The sequence below is a fragment of the Saccopteryx bilineata genome, chromosome X (assembly GCF_036850765.1).
Source record: "Saccopteryx bilineata isolate mSacBil1 chromosome X, mSacBil1_pri_phased_curated, whole genome shotgun sequence".
In the NCBI taxonomy this organism is placed as follows: Eukaryota; Metazoa; Chordata; class Mammalia; order Chiroptera; family Emballonuridae; genus Saccopteryx; species Saccopteryx bilineata.
In genome coordinates, this window is record NC_089502.1 from 29,449,168 (window position 1) to 29,474,805 (window position 25,638).

The 25,638-nt window shown below is 47.7% G+C and overlaps 1 protein-coding gene and 1 non-coding gene across 2 annotated transcripts; both read right to left on the reverse strand.

Annotated features, from left to right (window-relative positions):
• Positions 1-8,962: 8,962 nt before the first annotated feature.
• LOC136317988 (U6 spliceosomal RNA) lies at positions 8,963-9,069 on the reverse strand. Its single transcript, XR_010727971.1, has one exon. It is a non-coding gene; the product is annotated as a U6 spliceosomal RNA (small nuclear RNA).
• A 12,426-nt stretch (positions 9,070-21,495) lies between these two features.
• SOWAHD (sosondowah ankyrin repeat domain family member D) lies at positions 21,496-23,532 on the reverse strand. The gene has a single exon (XM_066249073.1). It carries the CDS (start codon positions 23,028-23,030, stop codon positions 22,074-22,076), a length of 957 nt encoding a protein of 318 aa, XP_066105170.1. The 5' UTR covers positions 23,031-23,532; the 3' UTR covers positions 21,496-22,073.
• Positions 23,533-25,638: the final 2,106 nt, after the last annotated feature.

Consider the following 25,638-nt stretch of genomic DNA (forward strand, 5'->3'; position numbering starts at 1 on the left):
TCTCTCTGACTCACTCTCTGTCTCTGTAAAAAATAAATAAAAAATTTAAAAAAAAACAAAAAAAAAACCCACCTTAACCTGTCCAACAAGGCTGCAAGGTCTGGCCCTTCCTACTTAAAAAATAATAATAAAAAAAAAAAAGCAAAGGAGGAGAATCTAATACAAGCCTTCAAAAACATCTCAGGGGCAGGGGGCAGGGGGCAGGGGGCAGGCAGCCTTCAAGAAGAACCAGAACTGCCCCCACTGGATGCTCAGTTGGTTAGAGCATTGGTCCAAAGCACTAGAGGTTGCTGGTTTAATCCCTGCTCAGGGCACATACAGGAACAGATCAATGTTCCTGTCTCTGTTAATCTCTCTCATCCTCTCTCTAAAATCAATAAATTAAAAAACTTTTTTTTTGCGTGTCCTGTGGTGGCGCAGTGGATGGAGCGTCGACCTGGAATGCTGAGGTCATTGGTTCGAAACCCTGGGCTTGCCTGGTCAAGGCACATATGAAAAGCAACTGCGAATGAGCTGGTGCTTTCTGGCCCCCCCCACTTCTCTCTCTCTCTCTCAAATCAACAAATAAAACTAATAATAATAGTAATAATAAATAAAACATTTTAAAGAGGCCCTGGCCGGTTGGCTCAGTGGTAGAGCGTCGGCCTGGTGTGCGGGAGACCCAGGTTCGATTCCCAGCCAGGGCACATGGGAGAGGCGCCCATTTGCTTCTCCACCCCCAACCCCCTCCTTCCTCTCTGTCTCTCTCTTCCCCTCCCGCAGCCAAGGCTCCATTGGAGCAAAGATGGCCCGGGCGCTGGGGATGGCTCCTTGGCCTCTGCCCCAGGTGCTAGAGTGGCTCTGGTCGCGGCAGAGCGACCCCCCAGAGGGGCAGAGTATCGCCCCCTGGTGGGCAGAGCTTCGCCCCTGGTGGGCGTGCCGGGTGGATCCCGGTCGGGCGCATGCGGGAGCCTGTCTGTCTCTCCCCGTTTCCAGCTTCAGAAAGAAAAAAAAATTTAAAGAAGAAAAACTGGAACAAGGGCTTTGTAAGCCATTGAGAAGCCCTGGAGGCTGCTCTTTCTCCTAGAACCTTTCTTACAGCTCCTCTCTGCTCGTCCGCTTTACTCTTGTCACTCTTGGCAGAACTGCTTCCCCTGCTTCTCTTAGCACAAGGCCAAACTGGCCTCCCCTCTGACTCGGGTTAAGCTACCAGAGGAAATGGGTGAGAATTGTTGACTCCCAACAGCATGATCACAAGACGGTGAGCCTGCTCGCCCAGTCAAGAGTCAGTCAGCTATGGCTGAGGGGACATAGTCTGCTATATTACTAAATGCCCTGGTGCTGGGCTGTGTGGCCTCCAGAGAGACCAGTATGGGCTGAGATGTCCGCAAGAGCATTTACTTCGGTGAAGTTCCGAGCTGTAAACAACCCCTGCGCTAATCCTGGTGTTGCCTCAAACAAACCCCTTACATCTCTGTGCCTTTATCCTCTTCTGTTTGTTACTGTTCACCCAGTGCTTTCCATGGGCCTTTAGGTCAGTTTTTGTTTAAGTTTGCTCTTCTGTGAGGTATTTTCAGAGGCTTCCAAGAATGCCGAGATGTAGGAAAGATAACGTCAAATAAACAAGAGAGAATCCTGAGACAAATTAGGCCTGTGAGCTGTGTGATTTGAAAAAGACATACCCTTTTGACCTAAAACCAAATTCTTGGGTTTGGACTGCACAGACAGGAAGCCAAGTTAGAATCAAATATTACCTCTCCAGAGCAGGTGTCCCCAAACTTTTTACACAGGAGGCCAGTTCACTGTCCCTCAGACTGTTGGAGGGCCGGACTATAAAAAAAACTATGAACAAATCCCTATGCACACTGCACATACCTTTTTTTTTTTTAATTTTTCTGAAGTTGGAAACAGGAGGTAGTCAGACAGACTCCCGCATGCGCCCGACCGGGATCCACCCAGCATGCCCACCAGGGGGCGATGCTCTGCCCCTCTGGGATGTCTCTCTGTTGCGACCAGAGCCATTCTAGCGCTTGAGGCAGAGGCCACAGAGCCATCCTCAGCGCCCAGGCCAACTCTGCTCCAATGGAGCCTTGGCTGTGGGAGGGGAAGAGAGAGACAGAGAGGAAGGAGAGGGGGACGGGTGGAGAAGCAGATGGGCGCTTCTCCTGTGTCCCCTGGCCGGGAATCGAACCCGGGACTCCTGCACGCCAGGCCGACGCTCTACCACTGAGCCAATCAGCCAGGGCTGCACATATTTTAAAGTAAAAAAAAAAAGGGAACAAATACAATATTTAAAATAAAGAACAAGTAAATTTAAATCAACAAACTGACCAGTATTTCAATGGGAACTATGGGCCTGCTTTTGGCTAATGAGATGGTCAATGTGCTCCTCTCACTGACCACCAATGAAAGAGGTGCCCCTTCCGGAAGTGCGGCGGGGGCCGGATAAATGGTCTCAGGGGGCTGCATGTGGCCTGTGGGCTGTAGTTTGGGGACCCGTGTTCCAGAGACTAAGGGACAACTCCCATGTGCTGATCTGGAATTGCTCCTCGAAGGAGCCCTTCTAACTGTCCTACACAATGTGGCCCAGCACCTGTCTCTCTGAGTGTTCTCTAAGACATGTATTTTGTTGAGTTCCAAATAGCACAGGGTAGAGGTAGTTTATTCTATTATTATCAATTCATTATTGTGGTTGTGATTGAAAACATTTTAAAAATAAAGTAACCATACGGGAAACTGAGTACAGCTAGCTATATAGGAACTCTAATATTCATGCAACTTTTCTGTAAATCTACAATGTTAACTTAAAAGAACCAACCAGCCTGATCAGGCAGTGGTGCAGTGGGTAGAGTGTCAGCCTAAGACACTGAGGACCAAGGTTTGAAACCTCAAGGTCACCGGTTTGAGTGCAGAGTTGCTGGCTTGAGTGTGAGATCATAGACATGACCGTATGGTCACTGGTTTGAGCCCAAGGTTTCTGACTTGAGCAAGGGGTCACCCGCTCTGCTGGAGCCCCCAGTCTAGGCACATAACAGAAAGCAATCACCCTGATCAGGTGGTCACACAGTGGATATAACATTGGACTGGAACACAAGAGGACCCAGGTTTGAAACTCCGAGGTCTCCAGCTTGAGGGTGGGCTCATCTGGTTTGAGCATAGCTCACCAGCTTGAACCCAAGGTCACTGGCTTGAGCAAGGGGTCACTGGCTCTTATGTAGTCCTTGGTCAAGGCACATACGAGAAAGCAATCAATGAGCAACTAAGGTACTGCAACAAAGAATTGATGCTTCTCATCCCTCTCCCTTCCTTCCTGTCTGTCCCTTTCTGGCTCTCTCTCTCTTTCTCTCTCTCTCTCTCTCTCTCTCTCTCTCTCTCTCTCTCTCTCTTTCCAAAAACAAAAATAAACACCTTAGCCTAAGGATGAAATTCATTACATATGTATATTCTATTTAAATATTTAGAAACAATTTTAACTACATTTGAGATTAAATATTATATTTGTACCCAGTGTATAACATTTACATAACTTACTAAGTGTTCCTTCAAATAAATGTAATACTCACCTGACACCAAATATAGTTATAGTACCCAAGTGGCTCCATATATAGCTATTATATTCCCTATGCTGTACTTTATGTCCCTGTGACTATTTTGTAACTACCAATCTGTATTTTTTTTATTAAAAAAAATTTTAAGGCTTTATTTATTTATTTATTGACGAGAGAGAGAGAGAGAGAGAGAGAGAGAGAGAGAGAAGAGGTGAGGAGCCGGAAGCATCAGCTCCCATATTTGCCTTGACTAGGGAAGCCCAGGGTTTCAAACCAGTGACCTCAGCATTCCAGGTTGACACTTGATCCACTGCGCCACCACAGGTTAAGTCAATTTGTATTTCTTTTTTTTTTTTTTTTTTTTTGTATTTTTTCTGAAGCTGGAAACGGGGAGAGACAGTCAGACAGACTCCTGCATGCGCCCGACCAGGATCCACTCGGCACGCCCACCAGGGGCGATGCTCTGCCCACCAGGGGGCGATGCTCTGCCCCTCCGGGGCGTCGCTCTGTCGAGACCAGAGCCACTCTAGCGCCTGGGGCAGAGGCCAATGAGCCATCCCCAGGCCCGGGCCATCTTTGCTCCAATGGAGCCTTGGCTGCGGTAGGGGAAGAGAGAGACAGAGAGGAAGGAGAGGGGGAGGGGTGGAGAAGCAGATGGGCGCTTCTCCTGTGTGCCCTGGCCGGGAATCGAACCTGGGACTTCTGCATGCCAGGCTGATGCTCTAATTTGTATTTCTTAATCCTTGTACTTTTTTTACCCAGCCCCCTAATTCCCCTTTCATCTGGCAACCATCAATTTGTTCTCTGTATTAGTTTGTTTCTGTTTTGTTTGTTCATTTACTTTTTTCTGGTTTTACATAGAAGTGAAATCCAGAGGCCGATTTAACGGTGGGCAAACCAGGCGCACCCTGGCCCCAACTTCTGAAATGCCCCACAAAACCCCAACTTTATACTTTTTTCTAATGAAGGGGCCCAATATTTTCTTCTGCACACAGGGCCTCAACCGACCTTAATTCACCTCTGGTGAAATCATAAAATATTTGTCTTTCTCTCTGTCCCATTTCACTTAGCATAATACCCTCTTCCATCTATGTTTTTGTAAATGATAAGATTTCATTCTAGCCTGACCAGGAGTGGCGCAGTGGATGGAGCATCAGACTGGGATGCAGAATGACCCAGGTTCGAGACCCCGAGGTCGCCAGCTTGAGCGAGAGCTCATCTGGTTTGAGCAAAAGCTCACCAGCTTGGACCCAAGGTGACTGGCTCGAGCAAGGAGTTACTCAGTCTGCTGAAGGCCCACAGTAAAGGCACATATGAGAAAGCAATCAATGAACAACTAAGGTGTCACAAAGAAAAACTAATGATTGATGCTTCTCATCTCTCTCCATTTCTGTTGTTCTGTTCCTATTTATCCCTCTCTCTGACTCTCTCTCTGTCTCTGTAAAAAAAAAAAAATTTCATTCTTTTATTATGGCTGAGTAATATTGGTTTGTATATATATGTACACCTCTTCTTTATCCAATCGTATATTGGTGGACACTTAGGTTATGTTCATATCTTGCTGTGTTCATATCTTTCTATTGTAGATAATGTTGCAATGAGCATAGGGATGCATATATTCTTTTTTAGGGGACTGGACACACAAGGACAGACCGGAAGGGAAAGAGATGAGAAGCATCAATTCGTTGCAACACCTTAGTTGTTCATTGATTGCTTTCTCATATGTGCCTTGACTGGGAGGGAGGGGCTACAGCAGAGACAGTGACCCCTTGCTCAAGCCAGTGACCTTGGACTCAAGCAAGTAACCATGGGGTCATGTCTCTGATCCCACGCTCAAGCCGGCAACCCCGCACTCAAGCCAATGACTTCGAGTTTCGAACCTGAGTCCTCAGCATCACAGTCTGATACTCTATCCACTGTGCCACCGCCTGGTCAGGGTTGGGTGCATGTATCTTTTTGAATTAGTGTTTTTGTTTTCTTTAGATAAGTACCCATAGGTGGAATTGCGGGATTATAAGGCAGTTCCATTTTTCTCATATGTGCCTTGACTGAGGGGCTCCAGCTGAGCCAGTAACCCCTTGTTCAAACCAGTGACCTTGGGCTCAAGCCAGAGACCTTGAATTTCAAGCCAATGACCTTTGGGGCTCAAGCCAGTGACCATGGGATCATGACTATGACCCTACTCTCAAGCCGGTGACCCCTTCCTCAAGCTGGTGAACCCTCAATCAAGCCAGTGACCTCGTGTTTCAAACCCGGGTTCCCAGAGTTCCAGGCCAATGCTCTATCCTCTGCTACACCACTTGGTCTAGCAAGGCAGTTCCATTTTTAATTGTTTTTTCTTTTTTAAAAAAATTTATTTATAAATTTTAGAGAGGAGAGAGAGTGAGCTAGAGAAAGAGAGAGAGAGAGAGAGAGAGAAATGGGGGAGGAGCAGGAAGCATCAACTCCCATATGTGCCTTAACCAGACAAGTGCAGGGTTTTCAACCAGCGACCTCAGTGTTCCAGGTCAATGCCTTTATCCACTGTGCCACCACAGGTCAGACATCCATTTTTAATTTTTTGAGGTATCTCTACACTGTTTTCCCCAGTGGCTTCACAAATCTGCATTCCCACCAACAGTGCACAAAGGTTCCCTTTCCTCCACACCCACACCAACACTTGTTTGTTGATTTATTGTTGATAGTCATTCTGACGGGAGTGAGATGATATCTCATTGTGATTTTTCCTCTGAAAATTAGTGACATTGAACATATTTTTATGAATCTATTGGTCATCTGTATGTCTTCATTGTAGAAATGCTGTTCTTTTTTGGGGGGGGCGAGGTATGTGCTTTGACAGAGCAAGTTCAGGGTTTTGAAACGGCAACCTTAACATTCCAAGTCAATGCTTTATCTACTGCGCCACCACAGGTCAGTGTGGAAATGTCTACTCATGTCCTCTGCCTATTTTAAAATTGAATTGGGTTCTGTTATTGATTTTGTTTGTTTGTTTTTGGTGTTAAGTTGTATGGGTTCTGTACATATTTTGTGGTTTTGGGTTTTTTTACAGGAACAGAGAGAGAGTCAGATAGAGAGATAGATAGGGACAGACAGACAGGAACAGAGAGAGATGAGAAGCATCAATGATCAGTTTTTCGTTGTGGCATCTTAGTTGTTCATTGACTGCTTTCTCATATGTGCCTTGACCACGGGCCTTCAGCAGACCGAGTAACCCCCTGCTGGAGCCGGTGACGTTGGGTCCAAACTGGTGAGCTTTTTTTTTTTTTTTTTTTTCTCAAGTCAGATGAGCCCGCGTTCAAGCTGGCAACCTCGGGGTTTTGAGCCTGGGTCTTTCCACATCCCAGTCCGACACTCTATCCACTGCGCCACCATAGGTCAGGCCTCCCTATGTTTTCTTATAGGAGTTTTATGGTTTTGAGTCTTACATTTAATCTTTATTCCATTTTGAGTTTATTCTTGCGTATAGTGTAAGAAAGTGATCTAGTTTGATTTTTTGCATATATCTGTACAGTTTTCCCAACACCATTGATTCAAGAGACTATCGTTTTACCCCATTGTGTATTCTTGTCTTCTTTGTCATAGATTAATTGACTATATAATCATCAATTTATTTCTATTCTGTGCCTTTGATCAATGTGCCTGGTTTTATGTCAGTTCCAGGCTGTTCTGATTACTATGACCTTGTATTGTTGGATATCAAGTAGCACGATTCCTCCAACTATGTTCTTCTTTCTCAAGATTACTGTGGCTATTTGTATACATTTTAGGATTATTTGTTCTAGTCTGTGGAACATGTCATTGGTATTTTGATAGGAATTTCTTTGAATCTGTAGATTGTTTTGGATATCCATGAGCACAGTATATGCTTCCATTTATTTGTATCTTCTTCAGTTTCCTTCTTCAGTGTCTTATAATTTTCTGATTATAGGTCTTTTACATTTTTGGTTAAACTTATTTCTAGATAGTTTTTAAATGCAAATTTGAAAATGAAATTGTTTTCCTAAGTTCTCTTTCTGATAGTTTGTTATTGGTGTATAAAATGCCAATGATTTCTGAATATTAATTTTGTAGCCTGCTACTTTACTGAATTTATTTATTCTTAATAGTTTTTGGTGGAATCCTTAGGGTACTCTACATATAGTGTCAACATTTGCATTTTCCAGTGTGGAGGTCAAGGTGGTATGCCCATGGGACAGTAAGTTCCTGGTATGTTTACAAATCACCAAAACCTGTTGAGCTCTACCTGTGATAAACACCGGCCTTAACATGTGTCCACATGGATTGGTTACTTATAGGTTGACAGAGAAAATGTACTATTTCTGGGTTGCTTGGTCTTAGCACAACCCTCTGTAGGTGCTTTGATTAAATGCATGGGGGCAGCAGAGTAACATGGAAAGCTTATCACATACCTTCCACTTAGACTTTAGGGGAGTTACTTAACCTCCCTGAGTATGTGTGAAATGGAGGTTAATAACTGTCTGACCTGGGGTGGTGCAGTGGATAAAGCGTTGACCTGGAATGCCAAGGTTGCCAGTTCAAAATCCTGGGCTTGCTCGGTCAAGGCACATATAAGAAGCAGCTATTATAAGTTGATGCTTCCTGCTTCTACCCCCCTTTTTCTCTCTCCCTCTCTCTCAAAAAAAAAGAAAGAAAGAAAAGAAAAGAAATAGAGGTTAATAATATTGTACTACAGACTGGCTATGACAATTTAAAAAGACAGTGTGTCAAAAGTGCTTCGTCTTATATCAGAGTTTAGTAACTGACATTTTGAAGAACACTAGAGACAGTATATTTTCCATCATCTATTGCTGGGTAACAAACTATCCCAAAACTTAGTAGCTTAAAACAAACACTTTGTTTCCATTACATTTTTGTAGGTCAGAAGCTTGGGCAGGCCCTGGCTGGGTGGCAGGGGCTGCAGGGTCCACCCCCAAGATGGTCTCTTCACTCATGTGCTGGGCACCCTGGGGCTCCTTAGCCTCTCTTCACATGGCACCTCATCCCCTATGGCCTGGACATGTGGCTTCGGCTTCTCACAGTGTGGTGATCTCAGAGCAGTCAGCTGCTTCTGTGGCAGCTGGCTTGACTGAGTGTCTCAGCAGGCAGGAACTGAAGGCTGCCAGTCTCTTAAAACCTGGGCCCTGACACTGGCAACAGGACCAGCTTCATGGGCATGCGGCCTGTGCAGTCACACAAAGCCTTGTGCTTAGTCTGATGCGCTGATTTTGCTATCTTGACATTTTAAAATACATTTTTTTCTTAACAGTATAGTTGGCATACAATAGTATATTAGTTTCAGGTGTACAACATAGTGATTCAACATTTACATATGATGTGATCACCTCGGTAAGTCTAGTAACCACCTGTCATCATACAGAGTTTTTGCGATATTATGGACTATATTCCCTGTGCTGTATACTACATCTCCATGGCTTAAAAATATAGGATGCTTCACAAATTTGTATGTCATACTTGTGCCGGGACTATGCTAACCTTGTCTGTATTGTTCTTTTCTTAATTGATTCATTTGAGGAGGGGGTGAAGAGAGAGAGAAGAAAGCACTCATTCTGTTGTTCCACTTAGTTGTGCATTCACTGGTCATTTCCCATATGTTCCCTGACCCAGGACTGAACCTGTAACCTTGGTGTTTTGGAAGGACACTCTAACCAACTGAGCTAACCTGCTGGGGCCTCTATAATTTTCATTTTAGTTCATGTGCTGCCAAAGAGAGCGCTACCATCTTGAAATTCTTTTTCCTTTTTTTCCCCCACTTTTGTTTTTTGTTTGTTTGTTTGTTTTTTGTATTTTTCTGAAGTTGGAAACGGGGAGGCAGTCAGACAGACTCCCACATGCACCCAACCAGGATCCACCTGGCATGCCCACCAGGGGGTGATGCTCTGCCCATCTGGGGTGTCGCTCTGTTGCAACCAGAGCCATTCTAGTGCCTGAGGCAGAGGCCACAGAGCCATCCTCAGCGCCCGGGCCAACTCTGCTCCAATGGAGCCTTGGCTGCAGGAGGGGAAGAGAGAGACAGAGAGGAAGGAGAGGGGGACGGGTGGAGAAGCAGATGGGCGCTTCTCCTGTGTGCCCTGGCCAGGAATCAAACCCGGGACTCCTGCACGCCAGGCCTATGCTCTACCACTTAGCCAACCGGCCAGGGCTCATCTTGAAATTCTTAATAAATTTTTATAGGGGATCTCAGCTTGGGCTGCCAAATATATCTCTTTTGCTGTATTTTATTGATCTAAGTAGTTACAGAATCTACCTGGATTCAAGAAAAGAGGATATAGATCCCACATATCATTTGAAAGAGTATCAAAGAACTTGTGATCATCTTAATCTGTCACATCATGGTATAAGATAAGGTAAGATTATAGGAATCAAGAAATCTGGCCTGACCAGGCGGTGGCACAGTGGATGGAGCATCAGACTGGGATGCAGAAGGACTCGGGTTCGAGACCCCGAGGTCGCCAGCTTGAGCGCGGCTCATCTGGCTTGAGCAAAAAGCTCGCTGGCTTGGACCCCAGGTCGCTGGCTCCAGCAAGGAGTTACTCGGTCTGCTGAAGGCCCACGGTCAAGGCACATATGAGAAAGCAATCAGTGAATAACTAAGGTGTTGCAACGAAAGACTGATGATTGATGCTTCTCATCTCTCTCCATTCCTGTCTGTCTGTCCCTAACTATCCCTCTCTTTGATTCTCTTTCTGTCCCTGTAAAAGAAAGAAAGAAAGAAAGAAAGAAAGAAAGAAAGAGAGAAAGAAAGAAAAAGAAAGACAGAAAGAAAGAAAGAAAGAAAGAAAGAAAGAAAGAAAGAAAGAAAGAAAGAAAGAAAGAAAGAAATCTGAAGGCCCTGGCTGCTTGGCTCAGTGGATAGAGCATCGGCCTAGCGTTTGATTGTCCTGGGTTAGATCCCCAGTCAGGACACACATGAAAAGCGACCATCTGCTTCTCCTCCCTTCCCTCTCCCCCTTCTCTCTCTCCTCCCCTTTTGCAGCCAGTAGCTCAATTAGTTCTATCAGGATAGCTCAGTTGATTGGAGCATCAGCCCCACATGGGGGTTGCCAGGTGGATCTCAGTCTGGGCGCATGCAGTAGTCTGTCTCTCTATCTCTCCTCCTTTCACATAAAAAAAAGAAAGAAAGAAATCTAAGGTCGAGTCCCAGTTTTACACATAGATACATAGAGACCATTATCATACGGTATTATAAGTATAATGAAAAATAAGTACTGTATTCAAGATTACTGCACAAGATTACTCTCTACCCAGCAAAGCTATCATTTAGAATTGAAAGACACATATAAAGAGCTCCCTCAACAAGAAAAACTTAAAAGAGTCCATCACCACCAAACCAGTATTATATGAAACATTGCCTGACCAGGCAGTGGCACAGTGGATAGAGAGCTGGCCTGGGATAATGAGGACCCAGGTTCAAAACCTCGAGGTGGCCGGCTTGAGCACAGGCTCACCAGCTTGAGCATGGGGTCGCCAGCTTGAGCTTGGGATCATACACATGATCCCATAGTCGCTTTAGCCCAAAGGTCACTGGCTTGAGGCCAAGGTCATTGGCTTAAACAAGGGGTCACTGACTCTGCTGGAGCCCCCCCTCCCTGCTGTCAGGGCACATATGAGAAAGCAGTCAATGAACAACTAAGGTGCTGCAATTATGAGTTGATGCTTCTCATCTTGCTCCCTTCCTGTCTGTCCCTGTCTGTCTGTCTGTCTCTAAAAAAAACCCAAAACACATAAAAGAAATGTTAAAGGGTCTTCTTTAAGAGAAGAAAAGATAAAAAACATGAACAATACATTGGCAATAAATACGTATTTGTCAACAATTTAATCTAAAAAGCAAAAAATAAATAAATCAAAAACAAAAACAAATAAGCAGAACAGAAACAGACTCAGATATAGAGAAGATTTTGATGGTTCTCTGGGAGGGGAGTGGGGGATGGGTGAAAGAGATGAGGGGCGTAAGAAGCACAAATTAGTTGTTACAGAATAGTCATGGGACTAAGTACAGCACAGGGAATATAGTCAGTAACATTATAATAACTATGTATGGTGTCCAATGGGTACAAGAATTATTGGGAAGATCTCTTAGTAAGTTATGTGATATCTAACCACTGGGGTGCACACCTGAAACTAATATTGTATGTCAACTGTAATGGAAAATTTTAAATAGATAATTCAAAAATAAAAATATTCTCAGGAGAGAAAACAATAAAATATCATTGATCCCCACCCCCCAAAATTAAAAAACCAGAAAGAGCGGAGAGAGGTTAAATTAATCACCAATAAAAATAAAAAAAAGAAAAAAAATTAATCACCGATGGTCAATGATTTAATGAATCATAACTGTAATGAAGCTGACATAAAAACTCAAGAAGATAGGGTTCCGGAAGTGTCAGGGTTGGGGCAGGGGAGATAAAGAAGTATTCATAGTGCCCAAAGGAAGTATTCTGAACTCACATATTTCTAGATAGTGAGCCTGCTACTAAGAAGCCATTTAAGCTTTTGAAACTTGTTTTCTTCCTTTTGAAATGAGGAAGTTGCCTCTAAATCATGAGCTTCTAATGCCACATTTGTAACTCTAAATGTACTTCTGATATGGTATTCATTAGAAAAAGTGTTTCACAGGGCTCCCCAGTGGGAGGAGGGCATGGAAAAAGAAGGCGAAGAGCCACAAAACAACGATTAGTTTAATCAGAAAGCCCATCCTGTAGATATAAATTAAAGGTCAGCTGCCTCCAACTCCCACTCCAACTCCCACTTGTTCATTTCACAAACCCCCAGTACAGACCACAAGGCAGACACGCAGTGCTGGGTGCCGGGTGCTGGGTGCCGGCCTGCAGCAGTGAGCCCTGTCAGCGGGCCCTCATCCTCGTGGGCTCACAGTCAGTCTGCAGTGGGCAGGCGAGTGTGCAGACAGTTGCAGCCCAGTGTTGAGTGCTGTGACAAGGAAGGCTTAGGTCCTTAGGAACCTGCCCTGAACATGCAAGTGGGGACGGGCTGAAGAACAGCAAGCTGAGCCCTGAAGGCTGAAGAGGAGTTAGGTCTGGGTGTGGAGAATGGCTTATGTCATGTCCTATGCAGAGGAAATGGACTGCAGAAGAGCCCAGTGAAGAGAAAGCTGGGAGACTTAGGGAACTGAAAGTCAGTCTGTCTGCTGGCAATATAGAAAGGGAATATATTGGGGCAAGGGGAGGTGCCTAGAGAAAACTAGTGATGAGGCTGGAGAGAATGAGGCTAGAGAGATAAGCCAGGCCAGATCATGGGGAACCTCTATGCCTTGAGAGGGAGCTTGGATTCTACCCTTAGACCCAGAGAAACATTGAAGGGTTTAGAATTAAACAGTGGCTTCTCCAGTGTAGGGGGAGGAAATCAGAGGTTAGTGGACTGCTGAGAGCAGGCTGGTTAGGGGAGGGGCAGGCTGTGCTAGAAGTAGAGACTGGTAAGAGGTTGTGGTTTGTCGTCCTGGCGAGAAATGATGGTGACCGGAACTAGTGCAGAGGCAGTGGACATGAAGGGAAATGGACAGATAAGAGAGATTTAGTAGAATCAGCCAGCCTGGCAATTGACTGAGTGTAGGGGAGGAGAAAGAGGAAGTTCATAAAGATGATGCCCAAGTTTCTGGCTTGAGCAACAGGATGGATAGTGATGTCATTTGCTATGAGGGAAAGACCACAAGAAGAAGTGTTTCCTGGTAGGAGGGCAGAGGGATCACTCTTTCAATTTGAGATGTGCAGTTGACCATTGAACATCATGGGTTTGAACTGTGGGGGACTATACTTTTGCAGATATTTTTCAAGAAACACCAATTTGTTGTTCCACTTATGCTTTCATTGGTTGATTATTGCATGTTTCCTGACTAGGGATCAAACCCACAACCTTGGTGTATCCGGACGATGTTCTAACCAACTGAGCTACCAGGCAAAGGCCTTATGATTTCTCTTAGTAACATTTTCTTTTCTCTAGCTTAGTTCATTGTAAGAATATAGTACATTGTGCATACAACTTACAAAATATGTATTAGTCGACTATTTATGTTATTGGTAAGGCTTCCAGTCAACAGCAGGCTATTAGTACTTAAGTTTTGGGGGAGTCAAAAGTTATATGCAGATTTTCAACTATGCGGGGGTAGGTGCCTCTAATTTTCTCGTTGTTCAAGGGTCACTTGTATTTAGTTTGCTAGACTTCCAAGTGAAGATATTCAATATACAGTTGGGTTGTGGATATGAAACTCAGGAGAGAACTGGAGGTAGCCATGGGATTAGGGAAGGGGATTTGTTTTGACCTGGGAGTGACAGATTGTATGCATAATGTCCTGAAGGACAGAGAAGAGGGGAAGGGAACAGGTAGGAAGACAGAGATGCATTCAAATGGTCAATGGATCAAAGCTCCCTCGGGCTGGGAAGGGATGAAGCAGAACAGGACTATGAATTTGTCTCACAGAGGAGAGTGAAGGAGTTCAGAGTTCACACTCTGGAGTCAGACCATCAGGGTTGGAACATGGTTCTATCACCTTTTTAGCTGTGACATCTTGGGCAGGTCACTTACTCTCCCTGAGTGTGTTTCCTCGGCTATAAAATGGGGAAATTATGAGAACCTATGTCTAAAATGTGGCTTGATATTAAAAGTGGTAATGAATATGCTTATCATTGTGGCTGGCAGGTAATTAAAACTGCATAAATGGTAGCTGCTGTTGTTATTTTAATAGGAACACAGGAGGGGAAATGGGTGCACATACAGGTAAATTCATAGGTTTGCTCTCAGGAAGTTGAGCAAACTACTTTTATCTTTTTTCTTAAATATGGTTTCTATCTTTGGATGAAATACAAGGTGAGGTTATCTACAGGATTGGGAAGGTATCCGCGAATGCCTCTGAGGTGAGAAAAGCACTTATTTGGCACTGATTTAGCAGTGGTTAGTAGATAAGACAGTCACTCCTGATGGAGTGTCAACAAACTGCCGCTTAAAGTCCTAAGACTTGCTTTAAATTAAATTAAAAATGGAAACAGCAAAATGATTCCTAATTTTGTAGCCTAGTACTACAACTTGTACAGAGTACACATTCAGAAGTACTTGTTCAACTAAGTTTTTTTCTGATCTGGTTTCTTGGGTTTTTTTTTTTTTTTCTGAAGTTGGAAACGGGGAGGCAGTCCGACAGACTCCCTCATGCGCCTGACCGGGATCCACCCAGCATGCCCACCAGGGAGCGATGTTCTGCCCATCTGGAGCATTGCTCTGTTGCAACCAGGGCCATTCCAGCACCTGAGGCAGGGGCCATGGAGCCATCCTCAGCGCCCGGGCCAACTTTGCTCCAATGGAGCCTTGGCTGCGGGAGGGGAAGAGAGAGACAGAGAGGAAGGAGAGGGGGAGGGGTGGAGAAGCAGATGGGCGCTTCTCCTGTGTGCCCTGGCCGGGAATCGAACCTGGGACTCCTGCAATCTAGGCTGACGCTCTACCACTGAGCCAACCGGCCAGGGCCTGATCTGGTTTCTTAATACACTTTTTTTAAACAATAGTTTTAGGTTTACAGAATAATTGAGAAGATAATAAAGAAAGTTAAAGTTCATAGTTTTCTTTCCAGATTTCCTTAGATCTTATCTAACATCCTCTTTCTTCTCTTTTCTTTATTCTTTTCTTTTCTTTCTTCTTTCTTTCTTTCTTTTTGGAGAGAGAGAAGCAGACAGACAGGAAGGGAGAGAGATGAGAAGCATCAATTCATAGTTGTGGCACCGTAGTTGTTCATTGATTTCTTTCTCATATGTGCCTTGATGGAGAGCTCCAGCCAAGCCAGTGACCCTTTGCTCAAGCCAGTGATCTTGGGCTTCAAGCCAGCGACCATCGGGCTTCAAGTCAGTGACCTTTGAGCTCAAACCGGTGACCATGGGATCATGTCTATGATCCCATGCTCAAGCTGGAGACCCTGCATTCAAGCTAGTGAGCCTGCATTCAAGCTGGTGACCTTGGGGCTTTGAACCTGATATCTCAATGTCCCAGGTCGACACTCTATGCACTGCACCACTACCTGGTCAGGCCTAACATCCTTTTTCTGTTCCAAGATGCCATCCAGGGTACTACTTTGCATATCACGGTTATCTCTCCTTAGGCTTCTCTTGGCTGTGATAGTTTCTCAGACTTTCCTTGTTTTTGATGACCTACAGTTGTGAGGAGTACTGGTCTAATATCTTATAGGGTGCCCCTCTTTTTCATATTTTATTTGTTTATTCATTTTATAGAAGAGAGAGAGAGAGAGAGAGAGAGAGAGAGAGAGAAGGAGGGAGGAGCAGGAAGCATCAATTCCCATATGTGCCTTGACCAGGCAAGCCCAGGGTTTTGAACCAGCGACCTCAGTGTTCCAGGTCAACACTTGATCCACTGTGCCACCACAGGTCAGGCCCCTCTTTTGCATTTTTAAAAATCACTTTGAGAGAGACAGACAGGAAGAGAGAGAGAGAAGGAGGAAAGTGAGAGGCATCAAGTCATAGTTGCTTCACTTGAGTTGTTCACTGATTGCTTTTTCATATGTGCCTTGACCAGTAGGCTCCAGCTGAGCCTCTTGCTCCAGCCAGCAACCTTGGGCTCAATCCAGTGACGTTGGGGTTCAGTCTAGTAACCTTTGGGCTCAAGTCACTGACCTTGGGATCATGTCTATGATCCCACACTCAAGCCAGCAACCCTGTGCTCAAGCTGGTGAGCCTGCACTCAAGCTGGCAACCTCAGTGTCCCAGGCTGATGATGCTCTATCCACTGCACCACTATTGGTCAGGATATCGGATTTTGTTTGATGTTTTTCTTATGATGAGAGTGGGGTTATGACTTTGGAGGAGGAAGATCACAGAGGTAAAGTGCCATTCTCATCAGATCATATCAAGGCTATGTACAATCAACATGACTTATCGCCACTGATATTGGCCTTGTTCACCTGGCTCTAGTGATGTTGGTCAGGTTTCTCTACTGTAGAGTTCCTCATTCTGCTACCTTACCAACTGTACTTTTTGGAAGGAAGTTAAAATGTGTAGCTCTCTCTCTCTCTTTCTCTCTCTCTCTTTTTTTTTTACAGAGACAGAGAGAGAGAGTCAGAGAGAGGGATAGATAGGGACAGACAGGAACAGAGAGAAATGAGAAGCATCAATCATCAGTTTTTCGTTGAAACACCTTAGTTCATTGATTGCTTTCTCATATGTGCCTTGACGGGGGGGGGGCGGGCTATAGCAGACCGAGTAACCCCTTGCTCAAGCCAGCGACCTTGGGTCAAGCTGGTGAGCTTTTGCTCAAACCAGATGAGCCCATGCTCAAGCTGGCGACCTCGGGGTCTCGAACCTGAGTCTTCTGCATCCCAGTCCGACGCTCTATCCACTGCGCCACTGCCTGGTCAGGCTAGCTCTCTCTTTTTAAAAACATTTTATTAGCACTGGCTGGATAGCTCAATTGGTTGAAGCATCATCTCAGAGCATGATTGCTAGGTTCGATTCCCTGGTCACAGCACATACAGAAGCAGCTTGATGTTCCTGTCTCTCTCTCTCTCCCTGCATCTGTCAAAAAAATTGTATTTATTGGGTGACATTAATAAAATTATATAGGTTTCAGGTGTACAATTCTGTAGTACATCAGCTGTATATTGTATTGTGTGTTCACCACCCAAAGTCATGTAGCTCTCTTAAGGAGTGAGGAGTTACATTCCCTCTTTTTAATGGAGGAAATCTCAACATGGGAGATTTTTTTCTTTTCTATTTATTTATTTGTTTGTTTGTTTCTTCTATAATTTTTTACATCAAAATTGACTTATGGATATTTCTTTTGTACTTCCTGTTATAATTCAATACTTCTCCAGCCCTAGAATTAGCTATTTCTCCATGACCCAAGATCTGGGCAGCAGGTGTGTTCCAACTTAATAAACTTGAATCTGATCACAAACTCACCATCTTGGAGTAACACGTTGCTTTTTGTATGAGTCAGGGCTCAATCAGGGAGGCAGGACCAGTAGGAGATATATATACTGCTCACAAAAATTAGGGGATATTTAAATGAATATGAAGCTATAAATTATCCCCTATTTTTTGTGAGCAGCGTATTAAGAGATTTATTGCATCTGACCGGGTGGTGGCGCAGTGGATAGAGTGTCGGACGGGATGCGGAAGACCCAAGTTCGAGACCCCGAGGTTGCCAGCTTGAGCGAGAGCTCATCTGGTTTGAGCAAAAGCTCACCAGCTTGAGCCCAAGGTCGCTGGCTTGAGCAAGGAGTTACTCAGTCTGCTGTAGCCCCACAGTCAAGGCACGTATGAGAAAGCAATCAATGAACAATTAAGGTGTTGCAATGCACAATGAAAAACTAATGATTGATGCTTCTCATCTCTTCGTTCCTGTCTGTCTGTCCCTATCTATCCCTCTCTCTCTCTCTCTGTCTCTGTAAAAAAAAAAAAAAGAGAGAGAGAGAGAGATTTATTGCAAGGAATTGGCATCTGCTATGGTAAGGCTCAACCAGGCAAATCGGGAGTTCATAGGGCAGGCTTCCAGGAAGGGCACCCTGAGCTGCACGGGCCTGGGCGGTCCTCACGTGGGGTTGTAGCCTAGCCAAGCTGACAGACCGTTTTTCCTTTTCCCTTTTTAAACTTTTCTATTGAATTTTTAGTAAGATAGGGAGGGAGGAAGGGAGGGAGAGAGAGAGAGAGAGAGACCTGTTGTTCCATTCATCCAGTCATTCATTAGTTGACTCCTGTATGCACCCCGACCTGGGACTGAACCTGCAACTCTGGCGCATAGGGACAACATTCTAACCCACTGAGCTACCTGGCCAGGGCACTAACATATCTTTTGTCTCTTTTGCTTTTAAGGTCAAATCTATGATTCCATTGTCATTCAATACCTATTTATTGAGCACTTTCCATCTACCAGGAACTAGGGATACTATGATGAATAAAACAGAGTTGGTGGCCCTGGCCAGTTGACTCAGTGGTAGAGCATCGGCCTGGAGTGCAGGAGTCCCGGGTTCGATTCCCGGCCAGGGCACACAGAAGCACCCATCTGCTTCTCCACTCCTCCCCCTCTCCTTCCTCTCTGTCTCTCTCTTCCCCTCCTGCAGCCAAGGCTCCATTGGAGCAAGGTTGGCCCAGGCGCTGAGGATGGCTCTATGGCCTCTGCCTCAGGTGCTAGAGTGGCTCTGGATGCAACAGAGCAACGCCCCGGATGGGCAGAGCATCCCCCTTTGGTGGGCGTGCCGGGTGGATCCCGGTCAGGCGCATGCGGGAGTCTGACTGCCTCCCCGTTTCCAACTTCAGAAAAATACAAAAAAAGAAAAAAAAGAAGAAAAAAACAGAGTTGGTCTCTGCCCTCATGGAATTTAAGTTTGGTGGGGGCAGGGGATATATATATATATATATATATATATATATATATATATATAATAACCTCTTGAGCCTGACACGTGGTGGCGCAGTGGATAGAGCGTCGACCTGGAATGCTGAGGTTGCCAGTTTGAAACCCCAGGCTTGCCCAGTCAGGGCACCTATGAGAAGCAACTACTATGAGTTGATGCTTCCCTGTCCACTCTCTCTCCTCTCTCCTCTCTCCTCTCCTCTCCTCTTCTCTCTCTCTCTCTCTCTCTCTCTCTCTCTCTCGCTTTCTCTCTCTCTCACTGCTTTCTAAAACCAATAAATAAAATCTTTAAAAACTTGTTGTTATTGTTGATTTTACAGAGAGAGGAAGGGAGAGAGAGAGAGAGATGATCTGTTCCTGGGCTATGAGAAGAAAAAAGTTGAAAGCCACTGACCTGCATAGGGATCTTTGAACTTCTCAGCTGAAGTATGCCTTTTCTTGGAGGTTTTCTTCAGAAACACTGCTTGTGTGATGCGTTTTCCCCAACTTGTCTCCCCTGGCACATCCACGCTCAGCGTGTCTGGCAGAGTGGTTTTTGTAAAATCCCATGTTATTCCTCTGCTTGGAAACCTTCTATGGCTCCCAGCTACCTTTAGGTGAAAATTGATGTTCCTCTTTTAACATGACCTATGAGGCCCTTAGTGATCTGGACCCCCACCCACTTCTCCAGCTTTGCCATCAGTTACTCCCTAGCTCCCACCTTCCCACCAAACAGGCTGGCTTACATTTCCTGACACTTGCATGCTCGCCTAGACACACTCCAGCGCTCCGCCAGGAGGCCCCTCCCCCTTCTCCACGGACTGTCTCCCACCCACCCAAGCCTCAGCTCAGAAATTACCTTCCTCCCAGAAAGGTTTTCCAGCACCTTTCAGACCCCGCCCTCCAGCAGCACACCCTCCCCCCAATTTACATGTCACAACCCTGCTTCTGTTTCCTTTTCTTGTGTGCACGCCCCACTAGAATGCAGATTCGCATCATCTGCTTCACTCCGTTTTGCTCCCCTGGAAAGAAGTTTCTCAGGGAATCTGTTCTTTCTCTTGGGGTAAGCATACCAGCCTTGCCTCGAAAAGCATACCAGAAATGCCAATGGCTTGATGTGAGGCATGGAGAGTTTTCAGCATGGGAGCTCGTCCCCTGCAGCCAAACCTCAATTTTACATGGAGGAGGTAGGCTAGGCAATATCACATGATGAGAAAAATCTGTGGGGAAGAATAGCTGACTACAGGAAAAACTATAGAAAGCTGCTTTCAAATCTTCTAGCTGATTTGGTTTTTATTTTGGAAAGAGCAAGGCGGATGCTGGTCTCAGGTTACCAAATCAGCTAATAGTTAAGACATTTAGGTTCCAACTTTGCCTATCATGAGGAGACCACTGCTATACGCTGTCTTTGAATGTTGAACAAAGGCACTTGCCAATCTTCCCTTCAACTCAGGAACCCACAGACTCAGCCCCGTGGTAGGAAGGTCCCGCCCTGGCTGCCCACCTTGGCAGCTGGCTGTCAGGGGCAGTCATGGAGCAGAAACCACAGTCTTGCATCAGTCAGCCAATTTGTATCTATAAAATGGGCACAAAAGGCGCAGGGGGGTTATGCCAGCTGCTGATGCCAAATACCAAAAGCTGCTCACCCTCTTTGCTTCAAATATCAAAGTTCATTAAGAAGAAGAAAAAGGAAATGCTACATTACACTGTATAAATATGTTTAAGGTGTGATTCCTAGAGACACGGGACGGGCTGAAAACATCACTAGAAAGGGATTGGATCATATCATGCATGAGAAGAATTATTAAGGGAAGGGGGGATATTTAGGGGGCCCAGGGGGGTAATTAAAGGTCAATGGGCCCATCAAGCAGAGGTGGCGATCTGGATGGATGGGCTCAGGGGGGTGTTTCTGTATTCTGTGATGACTCAGTTTCTCCCTGGTGTGCAAGGACTGAGATGGGAGGGCCAGGGCCACGGCAGCCCATTGCAGGGGCTACCCAAGCCTCCAGGAATATAGCATTAGTTTTAAACTACACTGTTTTCTAAGGCAACGTGAAGTTCTAGCTTCCGAGTTCTTTCCCCTTCTTTCAGTTTGAGTCAACTGGCCTGTATTCTACTCAATTCCACTTCTAAATGGGAACCGTTTTTCAAACTACAACTTAGGTATTAAGTATAATTTTTTTAAAAATGCTGATGATTAAAACCTTATCTCAAAAAAAAAAAAAAGTGCCAATGGGTGTGTCTCATTGGAGGGCAGAAGTCCGGGTAAGTGACATGACTCACCACAGAATATCAGAAGTGTACATTTGCAGGTTTCCCCCTTTTCCCACCTCTCTTCCCCCTACTCACGACTCCTCTCTGAGGGGATCTGGGCCACAGGCTAGACCTATGCTCAAGAGGGCGACAGACAGGTGAACTTGGCTGAGTCAAGGGGAAAGGAGACCCTGCAGTGCACAGCTCAGCCATTCGCTCTGAGAACGAGGCCCGGGGCCTGCCTCGGTCACCAGCTCCCGGCCATGCCATGGGCGGGTGACCTCTTCTCTGAACATGAACGAAGCTTCCCCCTCAGTGGTTAATGGAAAAGAAATAACTCAAAGGACAGCTTTGTCATGCGAAAGGAAAACAGAATTCTACTTTAATATGCTTAAGAGGTCATGCGTGATACATTTGAAAAGGTGCCCATAAGGCCTGGTTGCCTCAGGAATAGGGAGCCAGGGGCTGACTCTGGCAATGACAAGTGACCCGCTAACAGCTAAGTCAAGCCTGCTCGTTAGGCGCTTCCTCTGCACCAGTGATTCACAGTCTTAATCATTCTTTTAGCAAATGCATCCTAATAAACCAGAACTACTGCCAGATCAGAAACGGCTACTGCAAGCTTAACTTCTCGTCTCCCAAAAGCGGGACCACGGTCCGGCCGCTAACTCCAACTCCTTTTGGGATCGGGCGCCAGTACTGCTTTGTCTCGGCTCTCTCGCGGTTGGGGTGGGGGCGCTCGGTCCCGGGTCTCCCGGCCAGTAGCTGCAGGAGACCTGTGACTGGAACACGAGACAGGCCCGAGGTGGTCTGCTCCTTGAAGGCCCGGCGCACTCGGGTCGCTCCGAGGCACCACCCCTTCGTCGGAACCCCGAACAACCCGGGACCGAGGCCTCGCCGCAGTGTCGCGGGCCCTCCGCGCTCTCCTCTACGTCGCCCTCAGCGGTCCTGGAAGAAGGGAAATACCTGGCGAAAAAAGCTTTGAATTTGCCCCACTCGGTTGCCGGCGGAGTCCTTCTCCTTGTCGGCCAACGGCGCCTGTCCCGCCCTTGTCTCCGCGGCCGTCGCGCGCACTGCGTGCAGAGACCTTCGCAGCGACCGCCCGGCGGCCCCGCTGCTGTTGTTGTTGGCGTTTTTCCGCTCGCTGCCGCTCGCCGTCTCCCAATCCTCAGCCCCCGACAGCTCCCGCAGGCTCCAGGGCGCGCTGGGCGGCAGGTAGTAACAGGCCCGATGGCCGCTGTGGTCACGGCGCGTGGGGTCAGCCCCCAAGGCGCCAACCAGCACCTTGATGACCAGGTAGTGGCCCTGCAGGGCCGCCAGGTGAAGGGGCGTGAGGCCGCCGCTCCCCGGGGCGCTCACGTCGAGCTGCAGCCCGTGGCGCTGGGCGAAGTCGTGCACCAGGATGAGCTCCTCGTGGCGCCCGTGCTTGGCCAGCCAGTGCAGCACCGAATAGCCGGTGATCGGGTCGCCCCGAAGGAGCAGCCCCGGCTCGGCTTCCAGCAGCTCCCGCAGCGCCTCAAAGCGGCCCTCGGCGGCCGCCAGAATCCACGCGTGTTCCCGCGGCTCCAGGCACAGCCTGCTGCCGCCCGCTCCGTTCGGCCCGCCGGGGGACGGCTCCTCCGCGCGCTCCTTAGACGGCCACCCGGCGGGCGCCTTCCCCTGCAGCCCCAGCAGCTCCCGCAGCACTCCCCGCCGGCGCGCCGAGCCGGCTCCGGAGAGCATCAGCGAGCCCTGAAAGGCGGGCTCCCGGGAGGCGGCGGCGCTGCCCCAGTACCTGCCCAGGCTGCCGGCGTCCGCTCTCGAGGGGCGGGGCAGCGGGACGCTCCGCAGGCTCCGCGCGCTCAGCGCCAGAGAGGCCCCGGGCGCCGGGGCCGCGACCCCTCGGGAGTGGGCCATGGTCCTGCGGCTCGGCCGCCGAGGTCCCCGTTTCTAGCGTCCGCGGTCCTTCCCGGGCCCCAGTAGCAGAGGAACTGCGCTGGGGGAGGAAGCAGCTTGAGCAACTGCGCTCGGAGGGAGGTGGGAGGGAGCAAGCAAGTGAGCAGAGGGGAGGGCCGGAGGGCGAGGGCTAACAGCCGAGGGAGGGCCCCGGCGCGGGCGTAGGGGGCGTGGAGGGCTGGCAGCACCGGCGGAGTCCCCGGGCGAGCCCCTCGCGGGCGCGCCCCGCACCGCCGCCACCTCCGCTCCCGGCGCGGGCGGCCCCGCCCCAAACGGCCAGGTGAGCGGGGCAGCCCCGCCTCCGGCCGGCGCGGGCAGCCGGCGGACGGACGCGGCGAGGGAAGCGAGCGGCTCGGAGCGTCGCCCGGCGCAGCCCCGCTGCCCTAGCAGCGGACCTCAGATTCCCAGCAGCTGTTGAGATGAAGAGACTCGAGGGCGCCCCCTCCCAGGCGGGTTGAGCTCGGCTATCAACCGGGGCCTCCGGGAGCAGGAGCCGGGAGCTCCAGGGCGCTCGCTCCCCGCCCCCTTTCTTCGCCCGTCCCTCTTATCTCCTCCGGAGTCTCCCTGTACTTTGTCCCCGAATCGCCTTTGTCCCGCGCCTAGCATTCACCTAGGCGGGCTGGCTACCCCATGTGACGCTGGCTCGCCAGCTCTGGCCTTGTGCGGCCTAGACCCTTCCCGCAGCGCCCCGAGCTACGCGGGAGACTTGGGCCCGGGCAGAGCCTTTCCAGGGAACCGAGAAGGGGTATTCTATTCCTGTCTCCCTGCGGGTCTCTGCTCCGCCCACTTCTCTCCCCTTTAACCTCTTCCAGGTTGGCTTGAAGAAGCAGGTGCAGGTGAATCTGAGTCAGCGGTCACGGACACGGGAACGCCCTGCCCTCTACAGAGATGTGACCTGCTCTCTCTCTCTCTCTCTCCCCCAGACCTGCTGATTTCTGCAAATTCAGAGCTTAGGGGCTTTTCAAAGAGGAGGGTATTTTATGTTTTTACTCCTAACTCTGACCTCTTTGCTCTTCTCTTTCTTCGATAAATGGTAGCTCTTGCCTCTTGCCCGCCCCATCCCTTAGGGAGTTCAGTCAGTGAGTAATCAGGAACCATAGAAGGTTCTTGAGCTAGAGAGGGACACAGCTATGATTAAGGTGGTATTTAGGAAAATGACTATGGGAGAAGTAGAGGCAGAAAAGCAGGAGGCTGTCCCAACAGTGTTGGCCAGAGGGGGTGGGGCCTCAGGCCAAGCCAGCCCACTCCACTGGGGTCCAACAGTGATGGAAGGTATCAGAGGCTTTTCCTCTTTCACCTTCAATGACTGGGATCAGCACTAAGTATCTCCAGCTTTCCTTTATGACAGCCTATGCATTTGTGATCCATTTTTGGACATACTATGTGCCAGACACTGTGCTAGATGCAACACTTTTAATTTCTTTTATATTGATTTTTTAGAGAGGAAGGGAGAGAGACGAAACATCGATCTGTTCCAGCATGTGCCCTGACTGGGGATCGAACCTGCAATCTCTGCACATCAGGATGATGCTCTAACCAACCGAGCTGTCCTGCCAGGGCGCAGACCACAGACGCAACACTTAATCTTCCCAATGACCCCAAGAGTATCCTTATTATCCTCAGTTTGCAGAGAGGTTAGACCACTTGCTCAAGGTCATCCAGCAGGAAGTGGCAGAACAGGTCTGTGTAACACCATAGCCTTTTCCTGGCACAGATCTGCTGATATTCAAGCCAGATTTATTGGCTGCAAACCACTCACACAAGCCCCAAGTTTCAGCCAAAGGGATGGACATGTCCTATCCTGAGTATGTCTTGAACTTGCCCTCCTTTACCTAGAATATCCTCCCTCACAGCTCTGTCTAGTGAAGTTCTTCTCCCTATTCTTCAAGGCTGGCCTCAGTTTCCACCTTCTGCAATAAGCCGCCTCCCATCACCGCAGTCCAGAGTGACCCTCTCCCTCCCCCAATCATCTGCTTGTATTACTCCTTTGGCACCTGGCACAGACCGCCTTATGTTGTATTTCTCTCCCCCTGTCCTGACAAGCCAATTGAACTGTAAACTCTTTGATAGCTGTGTCATACTATCGTTGTGCACCTAGTAGGTGTGTGAGAAATATTTGTTACCTTGTTCCGGTTTGGCAGCCTGGGAAAAGGTGATTGTGCGTACATGTGGCGGGGTGTATTGTATGTGGGAATGTCAGCAGGGTGCGTCTGCAGCCGGAACCTTGCTGCCCACTCTCACACTCCTGCCTGGACTGAATCTGGAGGACACCAAAAGCAACTCATGGGTGTGATCAGTTCATTAAAAGAGTAATAGCGATCGGTGGTTCATTCGCAGGGCTGACTAGCCAAAGCCACCTCCTGGTCTTTGCTGACTCCTCAGAGACCAGGCCCAGGCTCAAAGTGGGCCCCACGCTTTCTGGCTTTCATTTTCAAAATGAACCCTGACTGACAAGCAGTTACTTCCGTTGCTCTGGAAACTCCCCTCCACAACCCCAAATCTGTAAACACCAAACCACACACATGCACACACACTTCCAGAATATGCAAACAGCTGCAGCAATATTTTT

Excerpts from the sequence above, each read along its gene's own strand:
- SOWAHD (XM_066249073.1), bottom strand. The coding sequence starts at position 23,030 with ATGGCCCACTCCCGAGGGGTCGCGGCCCCGGCGCCCGGGGCCTCTCTG.